A 24,483-nucleotide genomic window follows, 5' to 3' on the forward strand; every position below is an offset into this window, starting at 1 on the left:
AACAAAATCTGTGTTGCCCTGTGTTATTATTATTAGTAAGGGAGCGTAGTAAACAACTACAAGCTGCTGCTCCAGGAACGAACAATGATTGGTAGGCTCCCTGATGTAAACATGGTTAGATCGCCGAAAAGATAACTGTTGTTCGGCAAAAACCCCTGCGTCGTGCAGGTACGTAAAATCGGCTGTCGGAGGAATGTTTGCTATCTTTTTTTTTTGTTTACACATATAAAAAAAAAAAAATGATGATCGGTACGATCTCTCATTACTGGCAAACAAACTTTTNGATAGTACCTTCCAAATGGACTTAAATTAAAGCTAGAACTCTCGACAACTTTCCCTGGAAATACCATTCGTGCACCTTGACTTGATGGTCACTTATAGTCATTCGTAAGCAGCACAAAAAGGGCTATCAAAAACAGCTTTTACATTTTGGGAAACAAAATCTGTGTTGCCCTGTGTTATTATTATTAGTAAGGGAGCGTAGCAATATTACTACAAGCTGCTGCTCCACGAACGAAAAATGATTGGTAAAGATAACTGTTGTTCGGCAAAAACCCCTGCGTCGTGCAAGTACGTAAAATCGGCTGTCGGAGGAATGTTTGCTATCTTTTTTTTTTTTGTTTACACATATAAAAAAAACAAATGATGATCGGTACGATTTCTCATTACTGGCAAACAAACATTTTTAGTCAGTTTTCGCCTGGGCTTTAGAAATTCCTTATTTTTTATAAAATAATTTAGCAGATTTTTAGAGTTTACTCACTTTATTTATTTTAATTACATTTAACTAACATATGTATCTCATTTAAAATATTTTACAAATTTGTATTATAAAAATATTGCAATATACATAAATACATAAGTATATTTTTACAAATAAGCTGTTTACAATTTAAATATACATAAATGTAAGTGTTATTAAAATTAAACNGAGTTTACTCACTTTATTTATTTTAATTACATTTAACTAACATATGTATCTCATTTAAAATATTTTACAAATTTGTATTATAAAAATATTGCAATATACATAAATACATAAGTATATTTTTACAAATAAGCTGTCTACAATTTAAATATACATAAATGTAAGTGTTATTAAAATTAAACAAAAAAAATACGGCTCTTTGTATACAAAATAAATGACTACGTGTTACTCTTTGTGATGAGCTCCCAAACAAGTGTCAGTTATAGCTAAATCTTAAACTATTAAGCATAATTAATAACACAGGCCAACAAGTGTCAAGAAGCAAAAACACCAACATACATTTTCGATGGATATTGGTGCGCTCAAAACGAATCAGGCCGTTATGTCAAGTTCTAAACCTAAAAGTACACAAAACACTTTTCATTGTAATATTTGAGGTTATGTAGCAACGCAAATAAACTTTTTCGTATATACAGTAAGTATTAAAATTACAAAATGCGATATCTCGGAGGAAAAGTTTATATTTGGGCAAACTCAATGGCATTCGAAATGAGAAGATTTGCTTTTTAAGATACTTTGACTTGTTTTCTATGGAAAATTGTATTTGCGCTATGCTATATAACCTCAAATGAATGATAAAAAACGGCTTTATTGGCACTTTAGGTTTGGTTCTACGACCAGATTAGTTTTCAGCGCACCAAAGTCCTTCAGAAATGTATATTAACTGCAAAAAATTAAATTTTGTTGACCTGTGCAATTTTTTAAATTTTATTTGATTTTTCTTTTATAAAACTCTTCTTTTGCATAAAGTTCATAATCATTTTAAGTTACAATGCACACACAAAGAAACTAAAACCGAAACAAAAACCATTAAGTTTATTTAAAATAAAATATTTGTATATTTCTTATTAAAACTTAGAGTGGTCCTTAAAAAATACCAGCATCATGAGGCACCTCTTTATTTGGTTCTGCATACAAATTAAAGGCAATCACGAAAATTTCAAATAAAGGGCCTCTTTAAATCCCAAAATTCGACAAAATGTTGACTTTGACCAGCCATAACTCAGGTAGTTTATGAATCGATATGAATTTGAATAACATGTTTAGTTTATCAGATCTCCGGTTAAGATTTTGTCGAATTTTCGGGATTAAGAAAAATTTTAAATTTTTTAATCCCAGTACCGCCCCCTACAAATTTGTTTAAAATTTGAAATTCTTGTCAATGGCTTAGTTACGTATGCAGACCAAAATAAGGGTGTGTCCCATAAAAAATGTAGATGTTCATATTTTTGAGGACCACTCTAATATATATCTGTGTATGTATTAGTACGTCACATTTAAAATTTATAGTTTTTATAACACTGAAAACTAGTTAAACAAAAAGTTCATTTATAATTTTTAGTAAGTGATTATACTTGTACATACATATACGTACACATATATTTTTCAATTGTCTTGCTTTTCAAAAACATGATATATGTATGTACGTATGCATTTTCTTATTTAAAAAATTTTTTATGCAGAAAAACTTTACATCTCATATACATAGCAGTCCTAATGCTAGACACCATCGAATTTTTAAGGCGGTTCATCAGAAGGTTAATTCAATTAAAACTATTTTCTACAAAAGCTATATAAGTATGTACAAATTCTCTAGAGTAAAATATACATACATACATGCGATTTAATGCATATACTTGCATAATATACATACAACTCCATGTTTAAATAAATGTATACACATGTATTAGGGTGCATCACCAAAAAAAAAATTGCCGATTTTGCAACGCTATTAAAAAATGTATTTTATTTTAAGACTTCCGCCAAAATATTACGGAAAAATATTAAGATTTAGGTACGTCAGCTAGACCGATTTGAAAATATCTACGAAAATCTCCTTAGCTTTTTAATTATATTGATACAATTTTTAAAAAATTTTATGCTTAATCTCTTCTACCATCTGAGGAGAAAGAATATTTTTGGAATCTATGTTCATTTATAAAAAAATGGGCATTTGGAGGCATTTTCCAATGGGTCCAGCTCACGTAAATCTTAATATTTTGGCGGAACTTTTAAAATAGAATATCGCCGCTGGAGACAGAGTACCGTTTTTGTATGGAAAGTGATGCACCCTAATGTATATAAGTTATTATTTTAAATATATAAATTTATTCTTAATATTTAAACTCATTTCAAAGGCGCTCTTGTATATATATATTTTTTAGTAATTTTATGAAAATATGACTACTGACGGATAAAATCTCAGCACTTTTTTATTGAATATTTCTCTGTATAACGACGACTTTTATATTAGTATGGGTATTCAAACTGAGTTTGCGAAAGTTTCAATAACTTTTTTTGTGAATCTTATAACTTAGTCATTTTTTTGTTTGTTTACCAAGAAGGTGCATTCAAACGATATATTTTATCAAATAAACTTCACACCCAAGCTTTCAGACGTTATGGCTTTCAGCGCGTTCGCCGCAATACAAAACTTATAGCTAACTAAAGTGCTGAAAGCCTTTTTGTGGAGTTCCACTCTAAAGTACAAATGTAACTTCAGCACCCTTTCCGTAGCTATCTTGTAAATGCGGTTTTGAATTTTTGCATATCAAGAATAACCTTATTGTATGAGCTGCGTTGAAAAAAAAATATTGTTAGATTAGAATTTCGCCCAAGCTTTGCAGACGTTCAGCGTTTTATTCAGCTTGTAATACTTATAGCTGTACATTAGGGTGCATAACCAAAAAAATATCGTTTTTTTCACCGAAGTCATACAGTTTATTTTACTTTACTTTAAAACTTCCACCGAAATATTTCGGCAAAATATTAAAATTTACCTGAGCTGGACCCTTTTGAATATACGTACCTCCAAAAATCTCGTAATTTTCACAAGCAGACCTTTTAGGTTTAAGTTCATCAATGATCTGAGATAGAAAGATTATTTTAAAGAACTAAATTTATTTAAAAAAAACACATTTTTTGATGCACTTTCAAATGAGTCCAGCTCACGCAAATCTTAATATTTTTTCGAAATATTTCGGCGGAGATCTTAAAATATTATAAATTTTATAACTTCGGTGAAAAAACCATATTATTGTTTTTTTTTTTTATGGATAGTGATTCACCCTACTCTACATATACAGTCTGAATGATTTAAAAGTTTGGTGTGGAGCTCTATTTGCTTCATTGTGTTGTACTTTACTGCATACTATTTAATATATGTATTTATGTATTTTTATATTTATTTTTCATAAATAACTCGCTGAGGTATTTTTTGAGCTGCTAGTATACCCCTTACGCAACGACCTTAACGCTCAATGCAGTACGAAAGTAAGATCGTACACACGCGCACAAATAACGATTAATGCAGCAACAGAAGATGATTGGATTCGCTTAAGACATTTTCCACATTTATAAACGTCTACGCATTTTGTCATTTTAATTTCTATGTACATACATACATACCTACTATGTATGTATATTTTCCATGCCTTTTCCAAACACCCGTTGTGCGATTTCAATTTTTCTGTATGTGCACACAATATTGACACATCCCGTATTTCTTCTCAACATTTCCACAACCCACTCTTTTCCAGTACCATCGTCCACCAAACCTCATTGCGCTACTCTTCAATGATTCGGATCCTTATTATAGTCAACGTACACTCGCACCACTTCACCCGAGTACTTGCGCTGTGACGGCATAAAATAGAAATCCGGCGTATCGGCGCCACCGCTAGCGCTCATACGTGGATCTTCTCGTGAACGCGAACCATCGCGATAATGTCGACTATTGCGTTCTTCGCGCGCAGGCGCGCCTCCTGCTGCTGCTGTGCTGGAACGATGGCCGCGTCGCTCTTGCGTGTAATAGCCAGAGGGCTGCATATTGGAATGGTGTTGTTGTTGCGCCTGCTGACGAGGCAACGAGTAGGCGCGTTCAGCATAAGAGCTACGCGTATAGGGACCGGCGCTGCGATCATTGCTGCGATCGCGCTCATAGCGATCATAATGTCCCCCGCCATTCTCAGTGGCTGTAACTGCAATGTTTCCGGTGCTACGCTGCACTCGTCCATTGCTGCGATAATCATGCGTACCGTTATCATACCGATTGCGGCTGCGCGAGTGATGACCACTGCCGCCACTATGACCGTTAGAGCCTTCGTAGTAGAGTTGAGATTTGCTGGTGGGTGAATGGGACATGGGCAGCGTGGTTTGTTGGCTGTTCGTATTTGAAGAGCGACTACGTAATTTATCTTTGCCCGTGGCGACGACACTCGAGGATGCGGTAATGTTTTTCTCTTCAGTTTCGCCATATGGGTCGAATGCGTAGTTGGTGTTCGAAGCGAATTCTTTCCAAGGCGAATTTTGTATGAGTTTGTCCTGAAAAGTTGTCGAAAAGAAATTTATTATTTCAGTTACTTGCTAAGGTGTGCATAGATAATAAACCAGTCAGCATAAGGTATTTTTGTATATTAACATTTTTAAATTTATAATTTCCTTCTTGGATGCTGGACATGTAACGGAAAATTGGCGAAAGTCGCAATTGCTGCGTCAGCAACGGCCAAATTTATGGCAACAATTTGTAAGTGAATTTGCATTTATTGCCTGCAATGCAAGAGGCATACTAATGCAATAAATTTTGTTATGGTTTTAATATACAAATGTGCATGCATAGTATGGGTGCGTTCAGAAATGCATCATGCCAAAGCATCAGTATCTTTTATTTCTAAACTATTATTGATGGAAATGTCTTATTTACGGAATTAAGTTCAAATTCAACTTTTAAACGTGGTTGCGCATATTTGACATTTCCATAAGTTATAGTTTAGAAATAACACGAGACTGATGCTTTGGCTTGATGCATTTCTGAACGCACCCTATTTGTGTTTCAGATAACCAGTCATACATTTTGATTGTTGCTATTTTGTCAAATTGAGCAGAATCTACAACTATTTTAGCATTCATGTTTAAGTCATAATACAAACTGATAGATATACATTAGGGTGGCCCAAACTTTTTTTCCTCCAGCCACCCCCAGATCTGGAGAATATCAAAAATAAAGAGACGATTTTTTTTTTCTTTTTTTGAAATCGATTAATATTTTCCCGTGTCGCCGGGGCTTTGAAGTTTCCCATGTATTTTATATGGGGAAAATACATTTTTTCGTAAAATAGCTATAAAATCGTTAGCAATAAATATTTTTTGATCGAATTAGACTATTTCCCTTCTGAAGTTTTCAAAAAAAAAAAACTAGAAGCTTTTAACTTAAAAATTTTACGGAGTGTATTTTAGTAACCGATAATCTTAATTAAGAAATAAAATGATTTTTTTTTAGAAAGATGGCAAACCCGCTTAAAATATTTTTGAAATCTCTTCAAACGCTTTTAGTTTTGATGAAGAAACTTAAATATTTTATAATATATTTTTATATATAATAATTTTATTTTATATATAATAATATTATAAATATTTCTTGATCGAATTAGACTATTTCCCTTCTGAAGTTTTCAAAAAAAAAAAACTAGAAGCTTTTAACTTAAAAATTTTACGGAGTGTATTTTAGTAACCGATAATCTTAATTAATAAATAAAATGATGTTTTTTTTAGAAAGATGGCAAACCCGTTTAAAATATTTTTGAAATCTCTTCAAACGCTTTTAGTTTTGATGAAGAAACTTAAATATTTTATTGCCCTTCTAATAATTTTAAGTTTTCAAATATCTGGTAACCCTATTTTTCAAAATTTTTACCACAAACCCATAGAAAGCATTGAGCAGAATGAAAAAAAAAAACAAATAAACCCATCCATTGAGCTGTGCATGATGTGGTTGCGAAAACACAAAATACAAATTTTTTGTATATAACAGATAGGATTATTGGTTATTAAAACACACTTGGTAAAATTTTTAAGTTAAATAAGCATCATAGCGTTATTTTTTATAGACTTCTGAAGGAAAATGGTCTTAATCAATCAAAAAATATCTCTTTTTAACGATTTTATAGCAAACTACTACTAAAAAATTAATTTTTTTCCATGTAAAATATATTGGAAACTTCCAAGCCCCGGCGGCAGGGGTAAGTTTTAATCAATGAAACAAAAAAAACGTGTCTCCTTATTTTTGATATTCTTCAGTTCCGGGGGTGGCAACAGGAAAAATTAAAAAAGTTGACTTTCCTAGGTATTTTTGGACCACCCTAATATACATACATAACTACTTACTATATACAGGCGCTAGCCTATAAGAAGAGTGGTTACCACACTTCGGCATTAAAAAGTTTTTTTTTTTAGTGATGCGCTTCTTCCAAATACTATTCTTTTGATGACCCTATATGAATAGATATACAAGTATGTTTTACACATTTATTTTACATGACAACTGCAGATAAATTTTTAACTGGGTAAATACTGGGGATTTTTTTTTTAATATTGCACACAGATCGAAACTTGGAATTATACGGTTTTTGTTAAAGAATAAACTATATTAAAAATAATAATAATTAAAAATACAAAAATTATAAAATAAATAGGCAAATATTGTCAATATGCGAGTGTCGTAAAGTTAAATAAGTACTAAATATGTATGTATATTTAATAAATAAGAATTTATATTCAAGTTGGAGACTCCATTTAGCTTAATTTATGAGTAAAAGAATTCTTAACCACTTCATTTAGCGGTGATATTGTAATGCTTTAGGTACCTACATGAAGTAGTTGCGAATTTAATTAATAAACAAGAAATGTATGGTGGCAACCCTCTTTGTTATATTTCCATGAATGCATGCTTTTTTACAATTAACTAATTTTGCTATTTTAATTGTACTAAAGTATAAGAAGTCAATTCCAAAATGAATAAATTAAAATATAATTTCGAAATATTTCAAATAAAAAATTATCTACATTGTACCCTTCATATTAAGTACAAGCAAACGAAAGGAAAAATTAAAAATTAAGAAATAAACCTTGCCATGCTAAAATTTTTGGAAATTATATGAGCTCTTAACTGCATTTAAGCATTTGGTGGAAATAGGCTATAAGTGATATCATTATTATTAGGTTATATTTATATAGCGCTGCGACCTAGCTAGAGCTATTGTGCTAACTCTTATCAAGTCACTCCAACCTTACGTTATTAACGAAATTAAGCACTTTGGAGTCATGTTCCAGATTTTGGATGGAGATGATAGTCGCTCTCCAAGGTTTCATCCTCTGGCCCACAAAACCTGCAGTTCGCCTCCTCAGAGAGTGCCATTTTATAAATATGATAACCCAGCCTGCAGTGTCCATTTATCCGGTGAGAGTTCTTACACCCGCTAAGATTTAGCAGCCGCTCAGAGATTCCTCGAGAGGGAGTTGTGAATATTTTGAACTGCCGTTTGCCCTTTGTCGTGCGCCATTGGGTTGTAATTTGCAAGTCCTCCCATCACCTTAGGAGCCCTGCTGTTTATCCTTTGGATGGACCAAAGAAAGGCTGAGGGCCGACCAGGCTCCGTTTGGTACCGTATTTCGCTAGAGTGTCAGCCCTCTTGTTGCCATGGAAACCCTTATGACCCGGAACCCATCACAGGGTTATTCGGTTACTGGCTCCTACTTTTACCAGTATCTTATTGCAACGGTCTACTAGCTTTTTCACCGTGTTACAAGAGTCAAGTGCTCTTAACGCTGCCTGGCCATCAGACATGATATTTATTGTTGTCCCATTTATCCTTCTGCGAAGACATTCGTGGGCGCAGACTTCAACGCTGGAATAGGATTGGGTATATGCTCATCGGGATGCTTTTTCGAAATCTAGATCGATATACACTAGCCTCAGTGTTGCCATCCTCAAGTTTCGAACCATCAGTGTACCAGACTTGAGTTACCTCGCTGAACGTGGCGGTTATCGTTTTACAGGTATCCCTTTCTGGTGTTATTACCTTTTGCGCTTTGTAAAGGTCAGATTCGGTAGCATTGAGTCTGTGAGTTTTACAAGGGAAATGATGATTTAAGGACAACCAAATGACCCCTTAAGTCCCTACTTTTCAAGCTACTTAGGTTCGGCAGCCTCAGTGCGCTCCAGTAAGCCTCTTTCTCTATAGGTATCTATATATCGATACTATAAGATATACAGTAATGCGGTATAATGCGGTAATACGGTTCAGCTGTATCATTTGATAGCATAACGTTATACCGTGCAACACAGGGCAGGGCCAGTGATGGCCAAAATTGTATTTAATAACTATTAAGTACTAAGAACATAAGTATTTAGTAGTGTATTTATATTGCAGTAAACACCAAGGTACTATTTACTTAAATATTTTGGATATTGTCTACTATATACCGAGTATGCTAGTATTAACTTATTTGCACTGCGCTAAATACTTAGTCTAAAAGTATTTAGTTGGTTTCATCTAACGCAACACCGAGTACAAAAGTATTTGGAGATTTTAGCTTCTTTAACTACCACGAACCAAAGTATTTAGAAACTTCGTCTTTTCTAAAAAGTAAGTACTTGTTCTTTAGACAGTGTAAAAATAAAAATTTCTGAATATTCGAGACTATTTCAGGATTTTCTAGACTTCTTCGGGATATGTCTAGGATTTTCGGAACAATATCGAGATTGTTGAGACTTTTTCGGTATTTTCGAGGCTACTTCGGCATTTTTGGGCCTATTTCAAGATTTTCGGTAATTTAGGGACTATTTCGGGATTTTCGAGACTACTTCGAGATTTTTAGGATTTACGGGATTGACGCACTATTTCTAGATTATCGGGACTGTTTCGCCATTTTCGAGGCTACACCGAAGTTTTCGGGACTACCTCGGGATTTCTGCAATGTTAGGAACTATAATTACGTATACATATATAAAAATATAAAAATAACAATATCGATAAATATATCAATAACAATATCGATAAATAAATCAATAACAATACCGATTATTATATCGATGACAATATCAATCACAAAATCGATAGCAATATGGATAAATAAATCAATTGCAATATCGATACATCTATCGACATCAAGATCAATAAATGCAACGGGAATCCCGAAGTGGTCTCGAAAATGCCGAAATAGTCGCGAGAATCCCGAGAAATAGTCTTGAAAATCCTAATTTAGTCCCGGGAATCTATAAAATCCCGAAATAGTTCCCAAGTTGAGATGTGGTGAGTTTAGTTGTGGTGAGTTAAAGTTTGATGCATTTGTGAGTGCTAGGATCAGGTGTGGTGGGCGTAAGGTTCCTTTTAAAATTTTCTTAAACCATAAAGTATTTATTTGTAAATATTTAGTTATCTACTAATAACCTTACTACTTCAGTGTTGCATCTCTAAAGCCCCTGAGTACTTATCGCCTGCTAAATATTTAATTTTTTTCTACTTCAGGATCTAGCAGCTCCTAGATACCCAAGTTTTTTTTTACATTAGTATCTAATTGTTTTTTACTTGAGTATATACCAACTCCTAAATAACTGACTTTTTCACTTGATTATTTAGAAAACTCCTTAGGTTTTTCTTACTTGACTATTGATGAGATGTCTATCTCTACATACTAAGTATTTACTAGAGTATTTAGTATCCAAACTGATAATTTAAATACAAAAGTACTTCAGTACGCCCATAACTGGTATGCACTATCTACAAAAGTACCACAAACTATACAGCAAGCAATAAATACTCTTACACATATCGTTACCTTAATATAGAAAGGCCCTATCTAACATTTTGGTTTCTTTATGGGGTGATGAAAAACTCTGTTGAAAATCAAGGCTGTTCTTGTTGAAGGATCTAACTAATTTTATGCTGTATTAGTTATTTTTAAAATCCAATAGGTTTTAGTGAATAATTGGCAGACCTTTCAACAGTGCTGGATATGAAAAGTAAATGAGTTAGGACCCCTCTATATTAAGGTAACGATATCTACTACATACTTATAATGCATTAACTGACGTACACATAAATCATACAATTTTATAAACCAAATACAAACTATTTACAAATCCATAAACAAAATAGCAAAAACAAATGCTGACTGGCTTATTGATACTATGCTTAAGTACATACATACATACAAATGCATATGTAGATATACATACAGATGCACAAGAGATAAAATGGATGAGTAATGGAAATGGTTTAGGACGTGTAAAGCTCACGAAAAAGTTAGTTTAAGACAGAGGAAGAATAGGGGGAAAAGGACGATATGAAAGTATAAATGTTTAGTTGAAGACATGTAAACAGTTAATAAAAAAAAAAAATAATTTAGAAACATTTAGTGGGTAAATTTTGAATCAAGAAAAAGTAGTCAGTTGCAGAAGGAATGCGTGCAGTCAAAGTGATGAAAGATTTTTATTTTAGTTTTTATTTAATTTAATTACCAATGCAAATTGTGAGTAGATACAAAACGGTAGGGATATTTTCGTAAGATGCAATTGCACTAGGAATGGGATGAAAGTCTTCAATGCACTTGCTGGAGTAACTGGCCAACGCATTTTAAAGGCAGCTAGTATTTCATTTAGTTTAGTTTATATATATGTATGTATTTATGCAAGTACAAATACATTACGTACACAAGTATATATGTGTAGACATACATATGTACATGTATGTACACATGTTTGTGTATATGTACGCATTTAGTTTAACGATTGTGCTTTAGTTTTGTTTAAATTTTGGGGTTTTCCTTCCGTTTTTTTTTTTTTTTATTTAATTTTCAAAGTTCACTAGAGGGTTGATAGTAGCGTTGTTGGTGTAGCCGTTGCTGATATATCCGCCATTCGTCGGGTATTACGTAAACAAGCTTTAAATATTGTCACACAATGAAATTGGTATTAATTATGGGATGGGACAATTTTTATTATTAATTTTTTTTTTTTTGTATACAAATTTACATACATATGTGCTATGGTGTATATGGTTTTGGATTTGGTATTTGTGGTATTGGTGATTGTTTAATTTGAATGTATGCATGTTTGTGTAAATCTACAAAACGATACCTATGATTAACGGTGTTAACACTCATACATACATACATACTAATATACATATGTGACACAACTTTATATCCTTTATTCATACTGTCACCGAATATACTATAGGCCAAAGACGGGCAGATAGTCGATTTAGCAGCGCAAGTACACGACTGAAGACCTATTCTGATCTCAATCAATCGATANACATGGTGTTTTAAATAAAAATAAAAAATAAATAACAAAATAAAAGTGTAAAAGCTGGTTTTCACTATGTCATATTTTGACGACAAAATTTGTCTTCATATTGTGACACAACTTTATATCCTTTATTCATACTGTCACCGAATATACTATAGGCCAAAGACGGGCAGATAGTCGATTTAGCAGCGCAAGTACACGACTGAAGACCTATTCTGATCTCAATCAATCGATAGATCCTTTGTTTGTTATCATTTTAAAATGTGTTTTCACTTATTTGATGAATTGAATTTGACATAGTGAAAGCCAGCCTTAAGATAGAGTGGGCCGTTGTGAGAAGGAATTAAATTTTCAGCCATTCAACCGAAACCGAAATTTTGCAAATACTTGCTAGGACACAAAATTCAATAAAAAAATTATATATATGTAGTACCATTTTTTCTTGTGAGTATTTAAAAAAAATATTTTTCGACTTGATGATGCTCCTCAATTTACACCTCGCTTCACGTGAATAGGCAAAAAATGTATCTTCAAGAAACTTAGACCTCCTAAAGCTTTCTTGTTGCCTTAGTTTTTCCAAAATTATAAGTTTTGAAGCAAAGTACTGAAAATGAAGGAAATGCCTTAGCACGCTAGATGTAATTACTAGCCAAAGCACGGCTTGCTTCGCGACGCCTGTTAAGAATGTGGGATCTCGGCAAGTACTTCATTAAATGGCTTGTCAAGCAAATTAAAATAGATAAAATAAAAATATTTTTAAAAATTAAATGAAATTAAAAAAATATATTTTTCTTTTTCAAACAAAAAAGGCCAAAAATTAAATGAGAAAAAAAAATATGCCAAAAAAGAAGGAAGTATGTAGTACTTAAAGATTAAATAACAACATCTCTTTTAAACAAAATTAAAAATTAAATTAAAAAATGAATAAAATAAAAAAATTTAAAAAATAAAAAGAGATACTAAAAATTAAACGAAATAATACAAATAGATTTCTCTTCCTAAATCAGTAAAACACAAAAATTAAAAGAAAACGAAGTAACCACAAGTGAAACAAAATGAATAACAAAAAAGAGGAAGCAAATAAAATAAAACTAAAAATTAGATAAAATTAAAAAAATGGTTTTCTTTTTTAAGCAACAAAATCTAGAAAAGAAAATTAAACTAAAAAAGAAAAAAAGTTTTAAAAAAGTAGATTAAGTCCCAAAAAATAAAATAAAATAAAATAAATATATTTAATTGTTATAAGAAAATTAAATTAACAAAAAAAACTAATTAAATTTTGAAAATTCTTGAAATTAGAGGAAATTTAATTTTTTAATTTTTAAACAATGCAATTTTAAAATTAGAAGATAATAAAGCTAAAAAGTGAAAAAATAATTAAATGAAGAAAAATAAGTTTATGAAAATTAAATGAAATATTCATTTTAAAACAATAAAATACAAAAATTATATGAAAATTAAATTAAAAAAGAAAAAAAAAAATTATATAAAAAAAGCTCCGCTGCCCGACGACCCGAACTCGAATTCCACGGCACGCCTGGGCTTTTTTCACTCCACCATTGCGACTGTTGGAGCGAGGCGAGCTAAATAGTAAACAAGTGCTTTCTCTTAAAATAGCTTTTCAACACGAGTGGTGATTGAGGGGGCTTTTTTCTAAGACTTTTGTGCTAGAATAACAAAACTATCTGCCATCTGTCTTACGAAAATCTTTTTTGAAAAGCAATTTAAAAAAAAAATTCTTTCTCCTCTTGATTATAGTATATATTTTATTTTTTTAATAGTTCTACAGGAATAATCGAATTATTTCCATAGCCAAAGTTTAATGATTTTTGGTGGCTATAATTTACTGATATTAGGGTGGCACGCTAGGGTGACTTAAGTTAATGAACTTTGAAATTGAAATTTCAAGATCCGACTATTAATGCCTAAGATATGACGAACATTGTAAAAAGGCGACACCTGCATTCGGCAAAAAAAAAATGAAATTTGCCTTCGAATCGAAATACTTCCTTGGCAAAAGTTTGATGGTTTTTATCGAGCTTTTATCTACTAACATTAGGATGGTTCTTTAGGGTGACAAGAAATGAAGTCTGGTGGGTACGTACTAGAAAGCACTAATTTAGGCCAATGAACTTTGGCTCCAACAACAAAAAAAATGCTTCATCGAGACAAGAACATCGATATTATCATTCCTCAAGGCCCGACTGTAAATGCCGATGATATGACGAAAAATATAAAAAAACGGGCCTCACGTTCGGCAAAACAGGCATTCACTGTAGACTCAAGGGTGTACGGCGAACTATTTTTTTCTCGCACGGTCTAGTGTACATCCATACTATGTTCAAATTTTAAGGCATACTAAACTTCATATAAATATTAATAACAACGACGTCCCACTCTAACTTAATAGGTAATAGTAAGTAGATACATACATATGTACGTTTGCTTAAACTTACCTTTTGTGTTTTATTTTTACGTGATGTCTTGCAGATGGTGCAGATCGCTTGCACCAATGCAATGAATACCAAAGCGGCTATCAAGCCCAGCACTATGTACAATCGTACTTCGGAGAGTTCGAAGAACGAAAGTAAGGTTTCGTCATCCTTATTGGCTGTTTTATCTGAAATGTACGGAAACAAGAATGTAACTAATTAGAATGAAACAAAAAAAAAACGCAGGTAATCCTATTAAAGTTCAATGTAAAAACAAAAATCACGTATACGCCATGACANTAGCACTATGTACAATCGTACTTCGGAGAGTTCGAAGAACGAAAGTAAGGTTTCATCATCCTTATTGGCTGTTTTATCTGAAATGTACGGAAACAAGAATGTAATTAGAATGAAACAAAAAAAAAAACGCAAGTGATCCTATTAAAGTTCAATGTAAAAACAAAAATCACGTATACGCCATGACAACACTTACATTCCAATGCCTCGAAGTCTAAGAATTGTGGATCCACCGTCAGTGAGCCCACTTTGCCTGTGGCAATTTTATCTTGCAAGGCTGCCTTTACAATATCACCATTCTTTGCCGATTCGCTGTTATCCGCACCTACTGTATTGGTTGCCAACGCATTGCCCTTCTCATAGTCGGCTTTATCGAACATGGCTTGCAATTTAGCCACCATTGTTGTGCCTTGTCTGTTAAAGTACAATGAGAAAGTAAGTATGTATATATTTATACAAAAGTATTTGCGAGTATGAATTGAAAATAATTCTCATTATGATTATGAAATAAATCATGCATATATGGACGCTTGAAAGTATCTAAAAGATGGACATAAATTTGTTCAAGTTTAAAAACTGACATTTAAGAAATGAAGATTTTACGTGATTTCAAAATTGGACGTACATTTTTTGTTACTTATAGAAACTGGGCATACAATTTGGTTAATTAAAAACTAAAAAAAAAACTTTGGAAATTTGAAAACTGAACATACGTTTTTGCGACATAAAAACTGGATACACATTTTTGGTCAAGAAAAATTGGACCAATATTTTTGATAGTTTAAACTAGACGTTATTTTTTAGGTATCTAAAAACTTGGCATACATGTTCGATCATGTAAAGCTGAGCATTAAATTATTACTTACTATATCCATTTTACAAAGGCATAAGCTGTTATGGCGCAATATTTTTTTCGGATTTTAATTGATCAAAAATGTAGATAAAAGTTGAAAAATTTATATCTAATTTTTTAGATACCAAAAATGTTTGCATAGTTTTTGAGTTATCAAAATTTCATACCCAGTTTTTGAATGTCGAAATATTTATGTCCAGTTTTTATGACTAAAAATTTATGTTCAATCTTTTCATGTCGAAAAATTTATGTTTGGTTTTTTAGATTACCAAAAAACTATGACGGTTTTTTGAATTGACAAAAATTTACGCCCAATTTTTACCAGTGTTTAGCTAAAAACGTCAAAAGGTGAGATAGAAAGCTGAACAGCAAATACAAATTGCAGGCGATCTTTTCAAGGTAAAATATTCTATTCATTTGTCCACCGTAAATTTTTAAATGCTCAGAGCTTAATAATCTTAAATTGTTATATACGAATTGAATTCGGTATCGTTTTTTGCTTAAAAACTGCTTGTTAAACTACCAAACGCTTTAAAAATCGTATCAAGATTATGAAAAGAATAATCGAATTGGTTTACAAAGCGAAGTCAGCGCTAAATTTTGAAATTTCTAATAAACATTTTTGTACTCAAAAACATAAATTTACAACTCAATTTCGATAACTTACTTTTCAAAGCCCACTATTTCCGTCTTATAGTAACCAGGAATATTGTTGAGAATGCCATTGAAGGAGTCTGAGATGGTGGCGGCCAAGTTGTTGAACTCCACGGTACCCGGTTGTGGTGCTTCAAACGACTCAGCCAGATTCATGAGTTTTACACCAACAGCATACACAAGTCGATTTGGCGCTGGCGTTGCGGTATTAAAAACGCTTTCCAGTTCTTTAAGAAAAATAATAGACTCAAATAGAAATACATGACTTAGTAGTTTCATAGACTAAATACCCTTGCCGCAGGATTTAATGCACACGCGCGTTGCAGAAATGGTTGGCGTGCGTTCGTGCTTGGCCATTTTCTTGTTGACAGCATGGAATGCGCCACCCAATACAGGAAAGAACAGATAAAGACAATGATCATCGGTGAATGATAAGTCCTGCAATTTTAGAAGTAAAATGATTTTCGAACCCATAAATGCGGCCAATACACAGTCAACAACGCACCTGCTCATCATTGCTAACGCGCTTGCGATCGAATTCCAAAATCGTCACACCATGCTCGATGCGGCCTGTAGGTGTGCCGATTATGTCCTGCCGCACATCTAATTTCGGCGCGCCGTAACCATTAATCCATGTATCCATTAGGAAAGGACGTCCATTGCGATCTACCCAACCGATAATGGCATCTGTTTGCGACATCTTCTCATCACCGCTGAAACCAATGCCAGTCCAGGTTTGTGTATTGGACGTCTCGATGTACCAACGCATTACATCGCCGCGACCCACAGTCTCCCAACGAGCGTAGTATTCGCAAGTGTGATTTTCAGGCGAACAATCGCTGGGGAATTTCCAATGGCCCAGGCAATCGTTGTCTAGCAAATTTGTAGAAGCGTCCGTTACGCCATCTGCTGCGGCAGTCTTTTCCTTCTCTGCAATTAAGCATTCACAGTGTTCAGGCATCGAAACATTTTACGGGTATTTTCATTTCTTAATAAATGGTTGTTTCACTCACCAAAGAAATTTAGTTGTGTAACGCCACGTTGCATTCTGTGTCCATGATATTTCAACTCGTCNTATCTGCTGCGGCAGTCTTTTCCTTCTCTGCAATTAAGCATTCACAGTGTTGAGGCATCGAAACATTTTACGGGTATTTTCATTTCTTAATAAATGGTTGTTTCACTCACCAAAGAAATTCAGTTGTGTAACGCCACGTTGCATTCTGTGTCCATGATATTTCAACTCGTCCGGTTGATAGAAATCCTTCACCGATGCCGTTTCCGTTTCGATTCCAGAAGCTGGTATGTGCACATATTGTCCGGGCTCCTGACCCTTCGCCCAGATCACATGCGTCAACGTGTCGTCCAGTGTGTGGTCGGTAGGTTCAGTAGCCACAAGCTTCTTGCGGAATATGATAGTGGTAGTACCATTCTCTTCAAAGCCCGTACCGAGCGAGAGATCCGATTTACCACCGTAAAATTCATCTCTTCGTGGCGTCGAACGATCGCGCGTATAATAGTCGCCAACACGACTGGCCATACCACGCGCCGAACCTATAACTATATCAGTGCAATCCATGGGATTGAAGTCGAATTTGGGCGTGTAGGGGTTCAGTCTTAACTTCGGTTCTATAAATGGAGATAATGAATGGTGTAAGTATCAGATATTTTGAGAAATTTGAGTAAAATAATAAAAAATATGGTAATGCAAAGTGAAAAGTGCTGAATACGGTGCTGGGTGGGTGTCTGGGTGCATGCGTGGAAATGTTATGTGTTTGCGAAGTGCAGTTATATTTACCACTCTTGGTAATAGCTTGCTTGGAATTAAGCTGATTTTTAGCGTGTGGCTGTGGTTCGGCCGAAGGCTCTGGCACCGCTTTCGGTTCTGGCTCCGCAGTTGGTTCAGGTGCAGGCTCCGGTTCGGAAGACGGTTCCGGCACAGAAGAAGGTTCTGGTTCCGGGGATGGTTCTGGTTCAGGCTTTGGCTCTGGCTCAGCCTTTGGCTCCGGCTCAGACTTTGGTTCAGGTTCTGATTTTGGTTCGGGTTCTGGTTTTGGCTCTGGCACAGATTTTGGCTCGGGCTCTGACTTTGGTTCTGGTTCAGGTTTTGGTTCCGGCTCTGATTTCGGCTCCGGTTCAGATTTTGGCTCCGGCTCTGATTTTGGTTCCGGTTCAGCGACGGGTTCAGGTTCTGCCCGCGGTTCAGGTGCAGGCGTTGGTTCAGGATAATTATCATTGATCGTTTCTGTTAAGTTTTTAGTATTTGCAAAGGAAATAAAATATTTCGAAAGGATTTAAAGTGCGATTAATAAGAGTGAAGAGTGTTTGAGCAAAAAAAAAAAAAAACAAATGTCGAGTTGAACACTAAAGCTAATCATATTTCTGTGTTAAGTGCTTTAGGTAAGTTTTACCGACAGTTACTAAATACAATTATTGCATTTTTTACACTTACCTGGTGCTTGACGTCTCCTACGTCCTGCTGAGGAGCTCACGCGGTATGAAACGCTAGTAGCTACTGAGGTAACACCCTCCATATTTTGCAATATATCATCTTCATGCTTAGCAACGCGTTTGGACTTTGTTGATGCTGGCGGTTCGGGCGTGGGTTCAGAACTCGGCTCAGGTTCTGGTATGGTTTCTGGTTCAGCAGTGGGTTCAGGCTCTGGCTTTGGTTCTGGTTCCGACTTTGGCTCTGGCTCTGGTTGGGGCTCTGGCTCCGATTTGGGTTCAGGCTCTGCTGTGGGCTCTGGCTCGGGTTTTGGTTCTGGTTCGGCACTTGGTTCCGGTTCTGGCTGTGGCTCAGGTACGGCAACTGGTTCATTTTGCGTTAGAGTAGTCTTCAAATCACCGATATCACGTATGAGCGGGAAATTTTTACACTCCGCGTTTAGCGAATTCGGTCGCCAACCCAAACCTACCCAAGATGTGCCATTTACTTTGAGCACCACTTCAATTTCTTTAAGCTCCTCCAGCAAACGCCAGTAGAGACGAAAATCAGGCGATAATTGTTTCATCGAATAGGCAGTCATTTCCAACTCGGTGGTCCGGTAAGGTGATTTCTTGTTGCAACCAATGCCATACCAGCCGAAATTACAATAACACTGTTTACGTGGCAGTGATGTGCCCGCTAGGTCGATACATTTGCCTTGACTGCCACAGTCTTGATTGGTGGAACATTCGTCTCTGTACTGGCAATTCGGCCCATAGTAATTCTTCTCACACTTGCAACGCGATGGGAAATATTTTCCATTGCCTGAACAGGCCTCGCGGAAGTCTTTACGATTCTTTACGTCAACATCGGCGCACGACCAAAAGCGATAGCCAGCCGACCACTCGTCAGCCTGGCGGAGTAGGCGCAGTGTGCAGTTATGGCATTCAAAATCTTTGGGTATGCTAACCTGAAACGACTGGGCACTGGGTGAAGGAGGAGTAAATAAATGTAGATAGAATAGTTTGTACATTAAAACATAGATACATTTTAATATAATTTTATGGATAAAAAGCTCAAAAGGTCGTTAAAAATTTAATTTTTTATAAATGCGAAATTAAGAAGTAAAACACACCGAAATTCAGCTTTGGTGGTTGCAACTTTAGGCCGAGAGGCTGGAGAACAAAACCAAATGAAAATGAGATTGTAATTTACAGAAAAGGATATTAAAAAATTATCATTTTTTGTTATCAAACACAAATATTCTGAGAGGTATGGGTACGGCCGCAGTGGTCGTATAATTTTTAAGCAGACACTTAGTTCAGATCTTTAACTCAGGTAATGCTTGTGATACTAAATCATTAATGGGCCGGGAGAGAACTTCTCCTCTTACGTCCGCGTGATTTACTTTTGAGAGTTTTCTATATTTTTTATATGGATAGGCACAATTTTTGTCCATAATCGTTCTAAATATATCAACCAAAGAAACTGTGAGCGAGCAACGCATCGCAAGATTACGTGGTGCCAGCATCCTAAATATATGACGAAAACTCATCCGGACCGAAAACACGCCTTATAGAGTATTCTCACTCACGCAGGAGCTTCAAAAGTTGAGGACCCTTAAAACTAATACTGAGATGGGCTGGGAACCAGTAAAGAGTACTGCAGTGGTATAAAAGCCAATTCGCAAAGCTGGGTTCACTCAAATGGCTTGATGACCTTTTTACGGAGGCAAGCATTGAGACTCTCTCTTTTTTTGTGTAGCCTCACTTGCTTGGAAATAAGGTGATGGTTACACATTCCACGCCCTCGACAAGAGACGTATTATTGTTGCTGCAATAACTGTGGCGAACGAAGATACTATTGGATCCTTTGACTGCTTGCTATTGTATACCACAATCGTAGAGGCCACTTGCCGTCAGCTTCGTTTATAAGTTTGAGAAGGATGACTTTAGCTTCAAACCCATAAGCATGATGTACTTCATTCTAAAATGTCTCAAGAGACTGGTTAAGTTACAAGTCCTATGGCTTTGCATCAACATGCCTATAAGGCGGGAAAATCTAGTGAGACTGATCTGAAAAAAAATATGCTTTAGTCATCTTTTTAGACACTGCCCTTAGGGCGATGTGCTTTTCACTTTGCCTTGGTGTCATACATAAGACCTCCAAAGCCTTAGCGGCTGTTTGCAATGTAAAAAGGTCTCTGGCAAAATACGTATGGATCTATATCTCTATGATCAAACTCATTATCGGTTATGCATCAGAGGTATAGTATAGCAGACTCTGCACCAATAGCAAATTGAAAAATGCTACAAAGCAGTCATCGTGTGTTGTACGGGGCCTGCTCTACGGCGCCTGTCTCTGCGCTTGATGCCCTGCCATACTTATTATCGCTTTGCAGCTTTAAACTTGGTGAGGTCCTTACGACCAGTTGTAGTCNAAGGTATAGTATAGCAGATCTGCACCAATAGCAAATCGAAAAATGCTACAAAGCAGTCATCGTGTGTTGTACGGGGCCTGCTCTACGGCGCCTGTCTCTGCGCTTGATGCCCTGCCATACTTATCATCGCTTTGCAGCTTTAAACTTGGTGAGGTCCTTACGACCAGTTGTAGTCTTAAAAGAAATGGGTGCTGGTGGCAGAGTTTCAGACTCTAATGACTTCATTACACCACTTCCAAACCAGTTCCACAATGCAAGTCTTAGCTATGTAAATTGTGTTAAAAAACATAACGAACTTTTTTTACTCTGAGTGTTAGGCCACTCGGCATCATCTGGTAATGAGATAACTGACTATTTGGATAGAGAGGGCTCAGAAAAGGTGCCCGCAACCAGTTATAACACTCGGGAAATGCAGCCACCATAAGAAATAGCTGGATGATCACTCAGCATTGACTGAGAGGCTTCGCGTGGTTGCATGTGGGCTAGGAACTTGCTTTTGTGAAGCAGGTGTGACTGCTGATAACTTGTGGGATTGTTTACTGGACACTTCGCGGGCCAAAAATATCTGACTTCGATCAGCATACATTACAACCCCGATTGCTCTTCCTCTCCTTGAAGAGAATAAAACGCCGGCGGAACAGTTTTTATGTCTGCGTCCCGCTTTTGCAGGCATTACGTGCGAGGCTTTCGACAGCGATGTGTTCAGAGACGAATAACTCAACTCTTTGACACCCACCCCTCACCCCTGCTTCGATTTTTTCGTATATTGTGTAGTTTTTAAGCAGATTAAAAGGAATATAAGGCAGTAAAATTGGTGGTAGGTAGCCTGAGTGCTGTTTTTTGTTTCCTTTTCGGTTTCAAAATCTAAATATGGGTAACATTTACGTACTGGGTGGCCGCACAAGCAAGTCTAAATGTTAAAAACATAATAAATTTAAAATTTTTTATTAATAAACTCACATTTTCCAAATTGGAGAGCTACAATTAAATATCAAATATGTTAATCTTGCAATGAAATTTGAATATTAGGTATGCCCAAAACATTATCACTGGCTTCTGGTTGACTAGTTTTTCTTAGCCCAAATACCTTGGATGATAGCATTGTACGGGAACAAAGTTAATACCAGAGGCAACTTGCACTCCTCGCAGGCAGTTTTCGTAGTCTTCGAATTTTTCGAATAATAACATTTATCTATATTAAGTTACAAACTATAAATATAAAGATTCTAGATAAACCATGATTTTAACCAGGGAAGTGAACCGGTTTTGAAACCGATTAACCGCTTGTTTCTACTAATTAACTGCAGCCGAAATTTTTAACAAATTATTGATCCGAACCGGAAACCGAACCACTTTTTATAAAGGTTTTATGTTCATGTCGATCAATTTTTAATAGAAAAATTTTATTTACTTTTTAATTTTTTCTTTTTTTAAAATTTTGTAAACTTAACGTTAAGAATGGGAGGGGCGTCTGCAAGTTGGGCTGAAAAATCAGTTGAGTGAGAAGCATGATTGCTATTTCCAAGCCATAGGAAAGCTGAATGACTTCAACTTCCAGATCGTTATCATTAGGGTAACTGTACATTTATGGAAAAATGTTTAATTTCCTGTGCAAAAAAAAAAATAAAAATTTCGTGTCTTAAGTCTTTCGCTTATTTAATTTGGATAGTTATCTTAAAGCTTAAAAAGACAGCAGCGTTGATCCGGATTAACTCGGACTTAATCCGGATCAACTGCAGTTAATTCCCGAGTTGATCCGGATCAACGCTGCCGTCTGTTTATGCTTTTACAGTTCCTTTTTGATTAATTTTAAATTTCAATATATATGTATGTCAAACTAATGCAACGCTATGTGAGAAAAATGTTGTTCTCGCTTCCAATCTTCGCCAATAGGTCAGAGAAGATTTGTTTCAGTTTCGTTATATGTCAGAAAATTGATGAGACTTTTGTCTTCAAATTTTTCTTAGAGAGAAAGTTTCTTAGACTTCTATAGCCGCTTCGTTCTTTGCCAGAACATTCCAGAGACTTTTGTTCCCATTTTGTTCGCTTAGAAATGTTCAAGAAGGTATTGTTCGCATTTTGTTCACTTTGTTCTTATATAAGTCCCGTTGAGGACATTATCGACAGTTTTGTTTTCACTACCGAAGGTTTTGTTCTCATTTCGGTTTAGGTTTTTAAGCGTTCTCTCGATCATTTCTTATTATTAAAACACTCTCAAGATCATCATATTCAATGTTTGTATGTAAAGATATTAGCCTAAAATGAGCCGTAACGTAGTAAATAAGCCTTGGGGAGAAAAATTTTCTCTAATATTTTATTTTTGTTTTGGACCATCCTATATATCGGAAAAATTTCCACAACATACACTTAAAACTGCACGAGCAAAACAGATATTAAACATTTTATTTTTTTCTTCAAACTGATATTTATTGAAAATCTATCTTTGACTGAGCTGCCTCAAGCCAGGGCATTTTGGATGTTTTAGAGTACTTATTTCTGACATGACCACTGCAAAAATTTGTTTATTACGGAATTTTCGAAATTTGGAAAATGGGCTATTTGACATAATGTGGTATGGAGTGGGAGGGCTTTAATTAACTTACGTAACATCAGTGCGCACGAATTCCGACTCATTGACATGCGGCGTCAGGTCCAACACAGGGCGGTCGAGTTCGTCAAGTAATTGTAGGCGGAAGCCACCCTAAAATCACAAGAAAAGAATATAACTACAAATTAGTGTTGCCCTTTTTTAATGCGAGTGGTAATTAAATTATTTATGTATGTAGAAAAGAATAAATACATAAGTATGTGTGAAATATTGCGCAAAAATGTCAACGCTTTGTTTTTAATTGTGTTGTTGTGCTACCAGTAATGTAATTATAAGTATATACTATGTAACTCCTTTTATGTTTTATTTTGCTTTCAAAATTTTAACTCATGCACCGCTAAAGTGCAACTAACTCCCAGACAAAAAACATTCAGCGTCACCTTCATCTTGCCTGTCTGTAAATCAGGCCCTAACGTGCCAACATCAAATTAAGCACAAACTCACCTCAGGCATACAAGCGTGTCGTGGCTTTTTAGTTTTTTAATTTACATTGTTTTTTTTTTTTAATTTGCTTTGATTTGGTTCGCTTTTTCGTTTCTCGCGCACATGCCTTTCGCGCTGTACAAAAGTCATACGGTAAAGTGTTTAAGCCAAGTCAGTCAAGCACTGCTAAAGTTCTAAGTAACGTTCAGTCAAGCAGCTAGTTACCTATGTGGGTATTGGGCCAAAACGGTTCAGCACTTACAACTACATTCTA

The 24,483-nt window shown here is 35.1% G+C and overlaps 1 protein-coding gene across 1 annotated transcript; it reads right to left on the reverse strand.

Annotated features, from left to right (window-relative positions):
• Positions 1-4,028: 4,028 nt before the first annotated feature.
• Positions 4,029-24,239, reverse strand: nahoda (DOMON-like domain-containing protein nahoda). Its single transcript, XM_017624658.1, has 11 exons — positions 24,231-24,239; positions 23,782-23,879; positions 18,763-19,724; positions 18,109-18,555; positions 17,499-17,939; positions 16,819-17,243; positions 16,604-16,751; positions 16,327-16,540; positions 15,003-15,220; positions 14,534-14,697; positions 4,029-5,311 (listed from the first exon to the last, which is right to left on the reverse strand). Exons 1-11 carry the CDS (start codon positions 24,237-24,239, stop codon positions 4,562-4,564), a joined length of 3,876 nt encoding a protein of 1,291 aa, XP_017480147.1. The 3' UTR covers positions 4,029-4,561.
• Between the last annotated feature and the right edge of the window lie 244 nt (positions 24,240-24,483).

The sequence above is a fragment of the Rhagoletis zephyria genome, unplaced genomic scaffold, assembly GCF_001687245.7.
Source record: "Rhagoletis zephyria isolate East Lansing unplaced genomic scaffold, Rhagoletis_zephyria_1.1 Rzeph_scaffold_03729, whole genome shotgun sequence".
Lineage (NCBI taxonomy): Eukaryota > Metazoa > Arthropoda > Insecta > Diptera > Tephritidae > Rhagoletis > Rhagoletis zephyria.